The sequence below is a fragment of the Salvia hispanica genome, chromosome 2 (assembly GCF_023119035.1).
Source record: "Salvia hispanica cultivar TCC Black 2014 chromosome 2, UniMelb_Shisp_WGS_1.0, whole genome shotgun sequence".
Classification (NCBI taxonomy): Eukaryota; Viridiplantae; Streptophyta; class Magnoliopsida; order Lamiales; family Lamiaceae; genus Salvia; species Salvia hispanica.
The window spans coordinates 5,408,502-5,422,968 of record NC_062966.1 but is presented as its reverse complement, the minus strand read 5'-3'; the positions used below and the strand labels follow the sequence as shown (position 1 = coordinate 5,422,968).

At 39.7% G+C, this 14,467-nt stretch overlaps 2 protein-coding genes across 3 annotated transcripts; both read right to left on the bottom strand.

The window, feature by feature from the left end:
- Positions 1-1,721: 1,721 nt before the first annotated feature.
- On the bottom strand, positions 1,722-2,795 carry LOC125203164 (protein MIZU-KUSSEI 1). The gene has a single exon (XM_048101465.1). It carries the CDS (start codon positions 2,460-2,462, stop codon positions 1,722-1,724), a length of 741 nt encoding a protein of 246 aa, XP_047957422.1. The 5' UTR covers positions 2,463-2,795.
- Positions 2,796-3,470: 675 nt separating this feature from the next.
- On the bottom strand, positions 3,471-14,147 carry LOC125203957 (protein RETICULATA, chloroplastic-like). Of its 2 annotated transcripts, XM_048102485.1 has the most exons (9): positions 13,807-14,147; positions 13,682-13,731; positions 5,385-6,020; positions 5,179-5,277; positions 4,749-4,969; positions 4,565-4,634; positions 4,387-4,466; positions 4,091-4,155; positions 3,471-3,921 (listed from the first exon to the last, which is right to left on the bottom strand). In XM_048102485.1, the coding sequence occupies exons 3-9, from the start codon at positions 5,949-5,951 to the stop codon at positions 3,728-3,730; spliced, it is 1,296 nt and encodes a 431-aa protein (XP_047958442.1). In that variant the 5' UTR covers positions 5,952-6,020; positions 13,682-13,731; positions 13,807-14,147; the 3' UTR covers positions 3,471-3,727. The 2 variants fall into 2 exon arrangements, with proteins under 2 accessions (XP_047958442.1, XP_047958443.1); XM_048102486.1 differs by having other exon boundaries at positions 13,682-14,147.
- Positions 14,148-14,467: the final 320 nt, after the last annotated feature.

Below are 14,467 nucleotides of genomic sequence, written 5' to 3'. Positions count from 1 at the left end.
TTTTAAGGAAAAATATTGAACATGTGTGATTAGACATTTAATCAGTGAGAATTTATAGTTAAATCAACTCATCAAATAGAATACATGAAATATTGAGCATGAGTGATTAGACATTTAATCAATGAAAAATTAATAGTTAAATCAACTCATCATTTAGAATATGTCTGATTTCTGTGATCCAAGTGAACCTTAATACCGAAAGTAAAGGGAATGTGTGAATATTACTGTTTGCTTTTTTGCTAAAGAGAAAAAACAAGATTCCTTTCTTGGTATCTAACAGCAAATGGAATATTATAAGTTTATCTAATTTGAATTAATTGCAACTTTATTTGAAAAGACTGGTTCTCGTAAATCTTTTTGTTGGCAACTTGTAGCAGTATAGGGATACATTCTCTTATAATCTTATTTGCCATATCTTAGTGACTTTCCTGATATATAATTGAAAGGCTAAGGCTGTGTTTAGTAGAGTAGAAGAATTGGTAACACATTTTACTTGGAATGGAAGTTTCAAGTCATTATTACACTAAATTAAATTAGTAATAGACTATAACTTATTACTTCCAATGTTTGCTAATAGGAATCACATTTTTTTCTACCAGGATTTAACAAAAGAGTTAAGAAAATGAGTGGAAGAAAATTAGGAGAAAATAGTCTTCTTTTTCCATTCTAGTCTCTCCCAGGAAAATAGCTCATTTCTGTTTTATTATTCTCTCGATCTTATAAGGTGAGCTTTATTCTCTAATACCAATACTTCAATTACTTTTTTTATCTACTTCTCCCCTACTTTAATAATTTCACATTAAAACTTGTGTCATGCCCAAAATTCCTATTTTTATGGACGGAGGGAGTATATGACACCTCTTTACCATTTATAGTCATAATAAACTGGAACTCTTATTCGCGGATGGACCAAAATGAAAAATAAGACTCCTATTTGAGGACATAGGGAGTACTATCAAACGCATCTTTTAAGTATTTAATCAGTAAATGCTCCTTACTCTTGTTGGAAGAAAAAATAGTCATTTGGTATGGAATGGAAAACACCAATTCAGTAATGAATACTTATAACAGTAATATAATTGTTTTATTTTTTCACCAATGCTGCTTATGGACTGAAAAAATATGTTAATTATCACGAAGTACTATTTCGATTCAGGCCAATCTTTTCAGACTTAAATATTTGTTACAGAAAATGAAAACCTCCATAGGAACATCATAACTGCAAATGCACGGATTATGAATAGAAGTTAACTAAAATAACATATGTACTACATCCCAGAATCAATAGGAATAAGAATACATAGATGATTTGTAAAGTAGGCCGAGCTAATCATCAAATACATATTCCGCTTTAATTTTAAGCAATAGACATCACAAACAAACATAAAAAAAAAAAATAAAAAAAAAAATATTGCTTAAAAGGGCCGTTTTCAGTGTGAGAGAGCAAAAATATTATACAGCAACAACTGTCACACAGATTGACAATTCATTAAGTAAGAATCTTGGAATTCCAGATAAAGAAAAAGAGGTAACTGAAACTATTCTGCTGGAAATATAGTAAATTCTCCAATTACAAAAGATTCCTACTGAAATCAACAAAGAACAATTTAACCTATAACTAGCTAGCCTGTCCCTCTCTCAAAAACTAAAAAGAAAAAAAAATAGTTTAACTCAAGAAAACCAGGATTTTCTCCAAAACAAAGATCCCAAGAAATCAAGATTTATCTTGTTCGTAGCAAGAAAACACTGAGTTCTTGACCGGGAAGCTGATCCGGGTTGATCAAGTGGAAAGACTCTGAATCAGCGCTCCCCAAAACGCACTCGTAGTTAGCCCGCATGTACATAACCTCCTTCTCGTCGTGGAATTTGCAAGGGATGACGCCGGCCCCGACGGTGATGTTCTGCATGGTCTTGAGCATGATCTTGGTCTGCTGCGTGGGCTTCCGGCGCACCGCAAAGCCGAGCTTCCTCCCGTTGCAGAAGAGCGTCCACAGAGGCACCGACCGCAGCGGACACCGCCCCAGCTCCGGGTCGTCCGACTCGGCCGCGTTGAACTCGAGCGCCATCCGGACGAGGCCGCACTGCATCTCCTGGATGAGGCCCGATGTCGGGATGGAGAGCTCCAGGAGGAGGGCGGGCTTCGTCGTGAGGCGGTCCTGCTGCACGCAGAACCACACGTGCCCGCCCCTCCCGTGCCCGAAGATGGTGCCGATCACCATCGTTCTCGACGGCCGCGGCGGGGCCAGATTGGCCGCCGGGGTCGCCGGGGAGGAGCAGCACGACGGGGGTTCTGCTTCTTGTGGCTGTGCTTGGATCAGGCTGGGGTAGTGCTGCTTCTCGTCGAGATCGTCGCGGAGGGAGGTGCTGAGCCGTTTCTTGGCGGCGGGAGGGGGGCTCGGGGAGGTGCGGGAGTTTCCGATGCAAGGGATCAGGAATCGGCGCAGAGACTCCAGCTTGGTCATTGAATGAATCAAGAAAGGATTTTAGACGAAAGGGATGGGAATGTGGATATAAATACCAAACTCTGGGAAATGGCGGGAAGGGGAGATCCTGTTGACGAATTGAATGGGGATTTTTTTTTTCTTTTCTTTTTTCTTTTTTCTGGAATTGGTTGCAATGGGACAAAAGTGATGAATCAACATTTTCAGTATGTTTGACCGTTGACTGAAGAATCCTTACGTTTTTCTGGCGTTGCATTGCTGCATACACTATACTCTTTTTCATCATTATCATCATTATGTTTGCGTCTATCTCGACACCTGGATTATAGAATCAATAACTCATTTTCATATTTTTTTAAATAAGTACTACTCATTTATAGTTTGTTCGTCATTTATTATTTATTGTTTGAGTTGTACTTTTATATATATTGATTTTATAATAAAATATGAGTGTAATAATTTATTTAGATGTAAGGACCACTTATCTAGAATGGAGAAGAAACAAATGAAACTTTAAATTGTGGACTCCTTGAAATAGCAAAATGAGACATTTTTTTCACATAGAGGGAGTAATAATTTATGCTCCTAAGTGCATCTCCCGACCAAAGGTAAATTGAGAAAATATATTTATCAGTTACCTTCTCAAAAGGTAATTTTGTCTTCTTAAAAAGTAATGGACTCTAGGAAAAGAGATAAACTAAAAAGGCAAACAAAAATAAATAATTTACCCTTTGTACCAAAAAGAGGCAGATATCTACTCGATACCTCTTCAAATACCCTTTTTCATTGAAGTATGAAATTTTTGAAGATATAAATATGATAGTTATTTCTCTTTTAACTCTCCATTTACCCTTTTTTCCTTGTAGATGCTCTAAGTCGTACCGAATCTCATTAACTAATCTCAACTTTACATGATTTTGATGGCGGTGTTATCACACAACGTAAATTTCACCAATCACACAATCCCAAATTAATTTGTAGTTGTAATAAACCTTAAGAACACCAGCAAAACATGTAGAAGATCAAGGATGAAGGCAAAGTTGGTAAATCAAAGAGTTTGAGCAATCAAAATACAATTTATTCCAACATATTGATATTTTTCTCTCGCTGCAATAACTCATGGCAATCATGTCCAAAGATGAGCCTTTCCATGGGAAATAAGCATAGCCACACTAACTAATATTGATATGAATATAGTGGTGGGAGGGGAGGATTCTCTTCTGGTTCAGAACACAACAATGAGAGGAGGAAGAAGACGAGGAGGAGGAGGAGGAGGAGAAGAATGGTCACTGAGCGCCAACCAACCTAGCCCAATCCACAAACTGCATCCCACCATATACATTGTTGGCAAATCGAACACCAACAGTGAACGCCATTGCAACAGGAGGAACCTTCCTTCCCATCGGAGAAGCTTCCACTATGCGTTCCAACCCGTTGATTATCTGATACCGAGTGTTGGAAGACACAGCCAGAAAAACTCCTACACAGTGAGAAAGGATCATAGTTTACATAACATTCTAATCGTAGATTCTCTTCTCTTGGATGTAACAAGGAGTGTAATACAAAGAAATGGGTCTATGAACTGATTGTTTCAAAGGTAAGAAAATAAGAAATTTCAACAAAGACGAGGGAAATAAAGCAAGTCATACCCCACACTGCTGCACTCTTCAAAAGGGGTGGAACTGGAATATCATCCTCTGATTTCTTAATGCTCCTGAGGAATGGAAAATGCTTTTTATGAGAAACATTGTCATAAGAACTTCCGGAGTCTACCACAAACAAGAATTCTGGTCAAAACAAGGACTAAGTTTTGGTTTGGATCTCTAGATTTTACATAGGCACTCAAATTTAATATGAAAGCTTGAGGTGTGTGGCATTATATTGCAAACATTGCAGTTTCTACTAATACAATTATTTCTGATGCATCTCTCCAAACAAAACATACCGCTTGACTGTCATTATAAAGTTGGCAATTCCTTGGCCAACGATACCACATCCAAAACCAACCAATCCATATAGAATTCCCTGAAAATCGCAAAGTAAAGAATTAATTAATCATTTACCGTTTAAAAGAGAATGCATATCAATGCTAATCTGTAATACCATCCAGATACAACTGTTACCTTGTAGAAATAGGTAGCAATTCTTTGATTTACCGAAAATCTAGACCCTGGCCTTTCTGCTTCAAATACACTGTTCATGCCAATCCAAAGTTACATAGTTCAAAGACGCGGCGAACAAAATTAAGAAAATACGTTAGATAATGAAGTTTCCGTCAAACAATTAAGCTGGTGTTTCTGTACTTACCTGCTAGGCAATGCTGCATAACCTCTCTGCATCCGCCCAATAAATCCTTGAGAAGCAGATAGCAGTCCTATTCGGGCATATGGGGCTAGCATACCAACTAGAGCAACATTAACAACCACCCCAACTAGAAGATCAGCGGTGTACAATTCAAACTCTGCCCAGAAATCTTTCCCTCTCTTTTTCACTTCAGCAAATGTTGCACAACAAGAATCAATCACTATCTACAGAGGTAAACCAATCAGACATTGTATGAGTAAAATGCTAAAATACCAACTTCTCTAACCAAGCACTAAAATTGCACACATATCTCAGATATCGGATGTCTACAGCAACACAAACTCCAAAATATTACACACCTAGTACAAGCACATACAACAAAAAGAATGTGCATTGAAAATGGCTAAGGGATAAGGCACAAAGTTTTATAGACCTCAGTTCCAATCTTGAAGAGAAATGACGGATCAACTAACATCCTATTCCTAAGCATGGAGGACGACCTCATCAGAAATCCAAGGGGCCAAGCTGAACCCTGCAACCTCAAATGACAAGAATGAAGAATCATTATCACTAAAACATCAATCAAAACTATAAAATTTGAATCTGCTCAAATGATATTAACAAATTAAAAAGCTCAACCTGCAAGTCTAAATATCTTTGCAGAAGCAATTTTCTTAATCCCACAGTCTTGGCAGCCTCCAACATATCAGCTGGAAGACTTGCCCCTCTAGCCTCCATCTCTCTAATCACCTCCTCAAACTTGAGTATAAGCCCAAACTCCTTTTCTTCGTAATCATCACCACCATCATCTCCGCCTTCGCCTCCACCCCCACCACCCGAAAACTTCCCATTTCCACCACTCCCATCAATGGAACCCTCCCCACCACCACCACCAACACCAGTCTTGCTATCAGGAGTGGAAAGATAGCTCTTTTCCACAACATTAGCAACATAATTTTCAATCTCAATGGTAGTAGTGAGTGGTGGAGTTGAATTAGAGTTGCCCTCTGGATTGATTGCATTAACAACCACGAAAGTCTGCCTTTTAGTTTTACAAATCAAGCTCATATTCGTTCTACTTCCATTAGTACTAAAACACTGGATTCTAGATGTCAAAAGAGTCTTGGAGCTAAAGCAGTCAAGCGCAACGGCGCCGTTTTCTAAGCTCTTAAAATGAGCTATTCCAATCGACGAACAACCCGCCATCTTTGATAAACAGTTTCGACAAAGAGTAGAGTTTTCTAGCACCAATTTAGGTACTTGGTAGCAGAAATGCTGCAGAAAATAGTATCAAAGAGTTTCATTTTTACAGCAATACAAGCGAGAAAAGAGTAAAGTTACAATTTGTGATGATGGGACTATAAAAGATCGAAATTTGAAGCAGGAAAGCTTAACTTAAGAGGAAACCTGTGAGGGTGTAATGATATTTGTAGAAGGCAACAACGGCAGATAGAGAGTGGTAAGCGGCGTCGTATTTGGGTGGAGGGAAATGCAAGCGTGATTGGAAGTGGCGGCTCGCCAGAGGTATTCGGCACGTGGGAAAGTCCACACGCGTGAGGAGTAGTAGGGTTTTTCAATATTTATTTTATTAGAGCATCCACAATAAGGGACGTCCGCCCGCCCTTGCCACATGTTAGTGGCTAGGGCGTGGCGGACGTCCGTTAGTGCGTTAGGCTAATGCAACGAACGAAGGGTTGGACGTGGACTAACTGGTTAGCTACTAATGCAACGAACGAAGGGTTGGACGTGGACTAACTGGTTAGCTAATCTCTAGCCTATCGTTGGCCGCTTATTGCGCGGCGAGCGATAGGCTAATGGATTGTTTTTTTCTATTAATACTTTATATTTATAACACATTGCACTTCATTTTTTTATAAATACCAACAATTACAATGAATTAATCGTATTTCTCAATTTATTTTCTAGGCTATTGCTAGCCTAATGCTAGGTTGTTACATGGTTAGCTATTGCTAGATTGTGGGAAGGGCATGATGATGTGCCTTAATGAGTTTTTGGCTAGCATATGGCCAGTCCGTCACTATTGTGTGGATGCACCTCGAATTTATTTTGGTTTTGAAGATAAATAGAAATAAGTAATTACTCTCTCTGTCCGTGAATAGGAGTCCTGTTTTTTTATTTTAGTCCGTCCGTGAATAGGAGTCCCGGTTCACTTTTACCATAAATGTTAATAGGGTCCCACCTTCCACTAACTCATTCTACTCACATTTCATTTTAATATATACAAGTGGGACCCCTATTCCACTAAATTTTTTCCACCCACTTTTCTTAACATTTCTTAAAATCCGTACTGTCAAGATATGAGACTCCTAATGGTGGACGAAGCGAGTATAACAAAGCACACAAATTATACTCCATCCTCAAAAAATAGATAAACTTGTAAATAACACGAGTTTTATTGTGTAATTGGAAAAAGTAAGAGCGAGATGCCAAAAAGAAAGAGAGACAGAAAAAAATAGTAGAAGTAGTTTTAGTGGATTATATGGTTCATATTATTAGTGGTGTATAATTGATAAAAAAACTTTCCGTATTTTGTCTTGGGATGATCGAAAATGGCATAACTAGTCTATTTTTGAAGCACAAAGTCTAACAATAGGGACAAACTTTTTTCTATTTAACAAATAATTGTTCCATATTGTTATTTGATTGTGATTTGGTTGTTGGTATTATAAATATCTCCTCTAAATCCGTGTTTGATACAATTCCTACAATTCACGTTAAATCTTATTCCATTTCTTTCTTTTGATTTCCAACTCATCACAACCTAGAACTCATGAAAGTATCCTCATAAGATTCGTGACAGAAACCGAGAGTTTGAAGAGCTGCCGAATCCTCAATTCAACTCTAAACGTGGTAATCTTTTTCATCGATGCATATCTCAATTGGTCACCATGTATCAAAATCAAACATCAACAATTTCTGTTGACAAAAATTGAATCTGCCAAGTTCAAAGAGTCACCCTTTTTGGCCTTACAGATAATTTTTTGGGAATTTAATTCGACATCGTGGTGGAAAATACGATGAGCCAACGGAGGAAATATGGGCGTGAGCGGCCGACCGACTCGCACGCGACGCCTTGGACGGCCGCCGAATAATCGAAAATATGAAAAAAATCGAGAAACGAAATAAAAGACTTTAATTAGAGTCCATGCATTCTAATTAGGAGTTTTCTCGTGTTAATTGTTGTGTTTCGTAAGACTTTAATCCGGAAAGAGGAAATACACAAGTGCGAGATCTTTTAAGTGAACGAGGTGGGCTTTCTTTTAAGTATCGTTCATGAAATATTTTGGGCTTTATTCCCAGTGATGATAAATACTTTGACGTGATATGAATGATTGTTATGCCGTGTTTTGGATATTTGTGGAATACCTATCTGCCCTGACTTTGTGTTGGATGCCTGACTGTGTGTTAGATGTCTGGCTTTGCAGGCTTTGCCAGAGGATTAATCGAATTCGGATTTAAGTGTGGGCCGCAAACCCCACTTAGACTAGTGTACACCATGTGGGGACCGTGAGCCATTTATCGCGCATTTGGACGATCCAGTGACCGTCGTGGAACGTGGCCACATTCTTGGCACACAAGGATACCTTCAGATAAGGTATGGTTGATGGAAAATGTCTGCGCGGACGATTTTGATGAAATTGGAAATATTTTGTATACTTGGGTTATTTTGAAAGCTAAACCCCAAGCTCAATCGAAATTGGCAGATAATTATTTTTATGCAAATATTTTCACCAACTATCCACTGAGTATCTTTTCAAGTACTCAGCCCTGCATACGTTTTCCCTATGTGCAGATTGAGCATTGACAAGTCGTGGTGGGTGTTGAGTAGAGCCTCTAAAGTCTACTTGTTATCCTGTACGGAATGGGTCGTGTCTTCATACATGATTCCATCCTTGTACTCTTATTTGTTTTTGTTGAACTATTTATCTTTTGAATAATGTATTGCGCACCAAAATACATTAAACTTGATCACTCTGAATCATCTTTTTAAATGATTAAATAAGTTACTATTTGGTCTATTAATGTCCAAGTGTGATTTTGCCTCAATTCCCCTTTCTTCCCCGCTTCTTGTATCCCACCCAGTCGCGATAAACCATTTTTTCTATCCTAAAAAAGGCCGGACGTGACAGAGTGGTATCAGAGCTTACGTTCTTCCAAGCTCTGGATCCAAGAGTCTTTTTCAACCTTGGTCTAGTTTGTATGCCTAGACCTAACTAATTCAATTATCGAAGACTCAACACCCGACAGGTGATGCTCAACCACGGAAAAGAGGTACATTTTGTTTTCAAATGAAGAAAATGAAATTTTTGATGATGTAGAGAAAAGCGAGGTCTTTGAACTTTAGTGAAAATGGGTGAAGTCCCAATTTTTATGATGACTATTTTCGAACATTTGGGAGATACAAGGTGGGAAAATGTTCGTGGAATGTGAAAATTTAGAAAGTGTGAGTTTTCAAAAGTGAATAATTGTGGTGTTCCTTTGAACTACTTTGCGATGTGATATGTGGATGTGAAATGCGACAATGATAATATGTCGGTGATTTGATGCTGAAATGTGAAGTGGGTGTTTATGCATGTTCGAAGTGATTTTGTTAAGTGTGGACTATGGATGTGAATATGTGCCTACGCATGTGAACATAGAAGGCTTGAGATATAGACTAGTCCGAACAATTGAACAATAGTTGTACGTTGACAACTTTTTAAACACTATACACGTTATCGTTATTGCTCATTCATTTTGTTGATTTCAATCACGTTGAAACTTTCATGCGTAACATACGTAAAATAAAATACAAGTGTAACATAGTTATAACCAATCCAAAATTTTCATAACTTCCCAAAACATGCCTCAACGAGTACTAAGCATCTCAATCACAACTCGAAACAAAAAAAAAACGTGGAAAGACCCACTACATAAATCCAAAGTACTAAAACAAAACATCATCAAACAATTAAACTCTAAAATCAAAACTAGTCCTCGGCCTCGAAGTCGCTAAAAATCCTAATAGGATCCCACGTAGTCTTCCCATGCGTGTTGGCGAAGATCTCATCAACAAGAGGAGATAGCTGCTCCTCCGGGATCACATGCTCTACTATATGCACTAGTGGCATCTCGGGTATCGTCATGTAATAAGTCAGGCCAGGCTGTGCCCCGTACCCATACCTTATGGGTAAAATATAATCCAGATAGTAGAATGGTCCACTCGGCGGAAGGGGTGGAAGGTACTCATATGCGGCCTCATAAGGGGAGCTGGAATAACGGGTGGTGGCTCTAGTGGAGGTGGGGGAATGAACTTAGCCTCCTCTACCCCCGATGTCTTTGTGTAGGGTCCCTCCTCGGGGACCTCATCCTTGTCCGGGTCCCCCTCCTCCACCATTGCCTTCCCCTTCCCCTCCTCCTCAACATGCTCTTTCTCCTCCTACCCGCCATCGCTTATCTCGTGGCCATCGCCCTCCTCGTCGTAGTCACTTTCCTCGCCAGACTCTTCCTCCTCTGAGTCATAGTGGTCTCTATCCTCGATGCGGACCCTCTTGGCCCTCACTGATCGGGACGACTCGCCCTGCTCTCTCTCTGAAGAGTGCACAAAGGTAAGTCCAATGGTCTAGTAGGTGGCTCCATTGTAGAAGCAGGTGGCGGCCTCTCTGGATGGTCTACCAGCACATTAAACATGACCTTTGCAAACCCCTTCATGTCTCCATCCAATGCGACCGAGGGTGGGTTACATCTAAAAAACCGTTTGGCCGTAGCCTAAGCCTACTCGCTTCACTCCTTGGGCAGAGCGCCTACCAATAGCACGATGCCATCGTACCCTCCCACTCCGTAGGGATGAGCACAATGCCAACACGACCAAAAGCGTGCCGCAAACTCCACAATGCTCTCCCCCATCGTTCTACGGCAGGCATAGAACCTATCTACGCACCGACGTCTTGTCTCAAAAGCTAGGGTACTCTTACGAGGGGTTGTGCAGTACGTGTCATCTACAGAAAAAAGATAAGACAAGGCCTCTCTGTAACGCTCAAGAATCGATAGAGTATTGAGAAAAGAATGCGATATGTGATATGTGTGAACCAACGTGTGAAAAGATGCGAAGAAACGTGTAAAGTGGTAAAAGTTCTCGTTATTAAGTTCACCATCTAAGGATAGAATGGTTCAAAATTCATTATGCTTTTTTTGAAATGTGTAGAGATACCCCAAAGAAACGCCTAAAATTTGACCTCATCAAACAAGAGGGTTGGGAAGGAAGATATCGCGATCCGCTCGCCTTCATCCAACGCTCTACTTCCCCTTCGTCGTATGTTTGGAAAATTAGGAGTTCACTCCAATTTATAATCATTTGTTCAAACCATCGCCTAGGAAAGCGGTTAAAAAGTTGTGAGCGTACAACTATTTTTCAAGTGTTTGGACTAGACTATATCTCAAGCCTTCTATGTTCGCATGCATAGGCTCATATTCAAATCCGTAGTCCACACTTAACAAAATCACTTCAAACATGCATAAACATCCACTTCACTTTTCAACATCAAATCATCGATATATTATCATTGTCGCATTTCACATCCACATGTCACATTGTAAAGTAGTTCCAATGATCGCAACAATTATTTTCACTTTTGAAAACTCACATTTTCCAAAATTTTCACATCCCACTAACATTTTTTCACCTTATATCTCCCAAATGTTCGAAAATTTCTGACACACGGTCAGCATAAAATTTGGGACTTCACCCATTTTCATAAAAGTTCAAAGATATCGATTTTCTCCATATCATCAAACAATTTTATTTTTCTCATTTGAAAACAAAATGTACCTCTTTTTAATGGTTGAGCATGACGTGTCGGGTGTTGAGCCATCAATAATTGAATCAGTTGGGTCTAGGGATACAAACTAGACCGAGATTGAAAAAGACTCTTGAATCCAGAGCTTGAAAGAACGTAAGCTCTTCTATCACGCCTATTTCTAAGGATAGAAAGAACGGTTTATTGCGACTGGGGAGGAATATAAGAAGCTGGGAAGAAAGGAGAATTGAGGCAAAATCACACTTGGACAGCAATAGACCGGATAGTAATTTATTTAATCATCCAAAAAGATGATTCAGAGTGATCGAGTTTAATGTATCTCGGTGCGCAATGCATTATTCAAAAGATAAATAGTTCAGCGGAAGCAAGCAAGAGTAAAAGGATGGAATCATGTATGAAGAACGACTCATTCCGTACAGGATAACAAGTAAACTTTAGAGGCTCCACTCAACACCTACCACGACTTATTAATGCTCAACGTGCACATAGAAAAAACATATGCAGGGGTGAGTACTTGAAAAGATACTCAGTGGACAGTTGCCGAAAATATTTGCATAAAAATAATTGTTAGCCAATTTCGAGCGAGCTTGGGGTTTTAGTTTTCAAAATAACCCAAGTACACAAAAGTATTACATTTCCATAAACGTCGATTGATGAATCATTTTCCATCACCCATACCCTATCTGAAGGTATCCTTGTGTACCGGGAATGTGACCACATTTCACGACAGTCATTGAACCGGCCAAATGAATGACAAATAGCACACAGTCCCCACATGGTGTACACTAGCCTAGCGGGGTTTGAGGCCCACACACACTTAAACCCGAATTCGATTAATCCTCGGGCATAGCCAGGTATCTAATACACAGTTAGGCATCCGACACAAAGTCAGGGCAGATAGGTATAACACAAAAAAATCCAAAACACGGCATGACAATCATTCATTTCACGTCAAAGTATTTATCATCATCGGGAACAAAGCCTAAAATATTTTCATGAACGATACTTAAAAGAAAGCCCACCTCGTTCAATTAAAAGATCTCGCATTCGCATATTTCCTTTTTCCGGATTAGAGTCTCACATAACAAATCCCTTTAAACATAAAGTTAGTAACACAACAATCAACGCGAGAAATCTATTAATTAGAATGCATGCACCCTAATTAAAGTCTTTTATCTCGTTTCTTGATTTTCGCATATATTAAATTATTCGGCGGCCGTCTAAGGCGTCGGTCGGCCGCTCACGCCCATATTTCCCCCTTTGGCTCCTCGTATTTTCCACCGCGATGTCGAATTAAAATTCCTAAAGAGCATAATTAAATTATCATACTATTTTTCCTCGAAATTATTTTTATTTCGTACTTGAGATAAAACTATTCGTACTTCGCATTATTCCGAATTTAATTAAATAATTCCCCACCATAAAATTACTTATAGGCCCAAAGATTTATTCAATTAGAACCCACTCTTAGTCCTCCAATTTAAATGGTGAGGCCCAACTTAATTAAAAAGAAAAGAGGGAGCCCAAAAAGGAGTAGCCCAAATATACTCCCATCCTCCACAATCGCTGCTTCAACGCCACGCCGCCGGTATCGCCGTCGCTGCTACTCCAGCGTCTGATTCGTTTTCCCAAATCGACACTCCTCCCCCCCAGTTTGAAGAAATCCCCAAATTGGTTAGCCCTAGTTCCACCGTCTCCGATTCACCCCACACCGCCGCCGTTCTGTCATCGCCTCCGACACCACCGCGGTTGCACTCCGGCGGTCAATTGTACGCCGCTGGTTTCGTTCTCTCCGGCTGTGTCACGGAGTAGCACTGGCGTTTGCTGCTCACCACCGCTTCTGCTGTTGTACCCATCAGCCATCGCTCTCCGCCGCCGCTGTCCACTCATTCCAGTCCGATTCGCCGGGAAGACACGGTCGGCCACTGTCCAGTTCAGACCGGAACAGCCCCGACTAACCCCGAAGATAAGTTCTTTACTTCCAACTTATGTTCTTTTTCGCGTTTCAATTTGGTTACAGCGTTCGATTGATGTTAATGTTTGAGTTGTTCGTGTGGGAGTAATGGATGATGCTAACATGCTAAATGTTCATGATTTGGAACTGGGAAGGAATTATACCTCTGTGAGTGAAATTGGTGATGACTCCTTGAACTTGGCAGATTCGTTTGCTGTCAACAAATGAATATGCTTGATTTTCCGAAAGAAGTGCGAAATCGTGCTATGAACGGATGGATAGGAATTACCTATAGTTCACTTGGTTGTTGGATGAGAACCAGGGATGAATCCTCAGATTTCTGCCATGAATTTCATGTGAAAAGGATGAGTTCCTGGTTGTGTGATGGACCCCACCATAACTTATCATGAATGTGTGTCTGTATTAGTTGATGGAGGAGGAATTGTAGTAGGCGATCCATTCCGGGAAGAAAGAAGAAGAGAGGAGAGGATTGGGCGGGCTCAAGAATTAAACATCTCCCACATTTTATTTATTTGTTCTAGTTCATAGGCCCAAAATGATTCATTTTGTTGTAAATAAATCAAGCCCAAAACTTATTTATTATTCACTGTACTTTTAATTTCCATGGCCCAAAGCCATCGAGTACCAACATGGGACTTTCTTATTTTATTATTGAAGGAGCCCAAAGTGTATTATTTTATTTGTATCTCTTCAAAACTTTAATTAATATCGTCGCCAGTTCCCAACGCAAACTTCAAAATCGATCCATAATTCAAAACACACCGTGTACTTCGTAGTACTCCTACTTAAAATTAAATTCCACGAAGATCGAAGATAATATTCTTTTCTACCGAACCAAATCACACTACGCAAGTAAGATAATTAAAAACATATTACACACTCCCTTTCGCGCAATCCAACAAAAGAAATAGTCCCTTTGTGTTATGCCA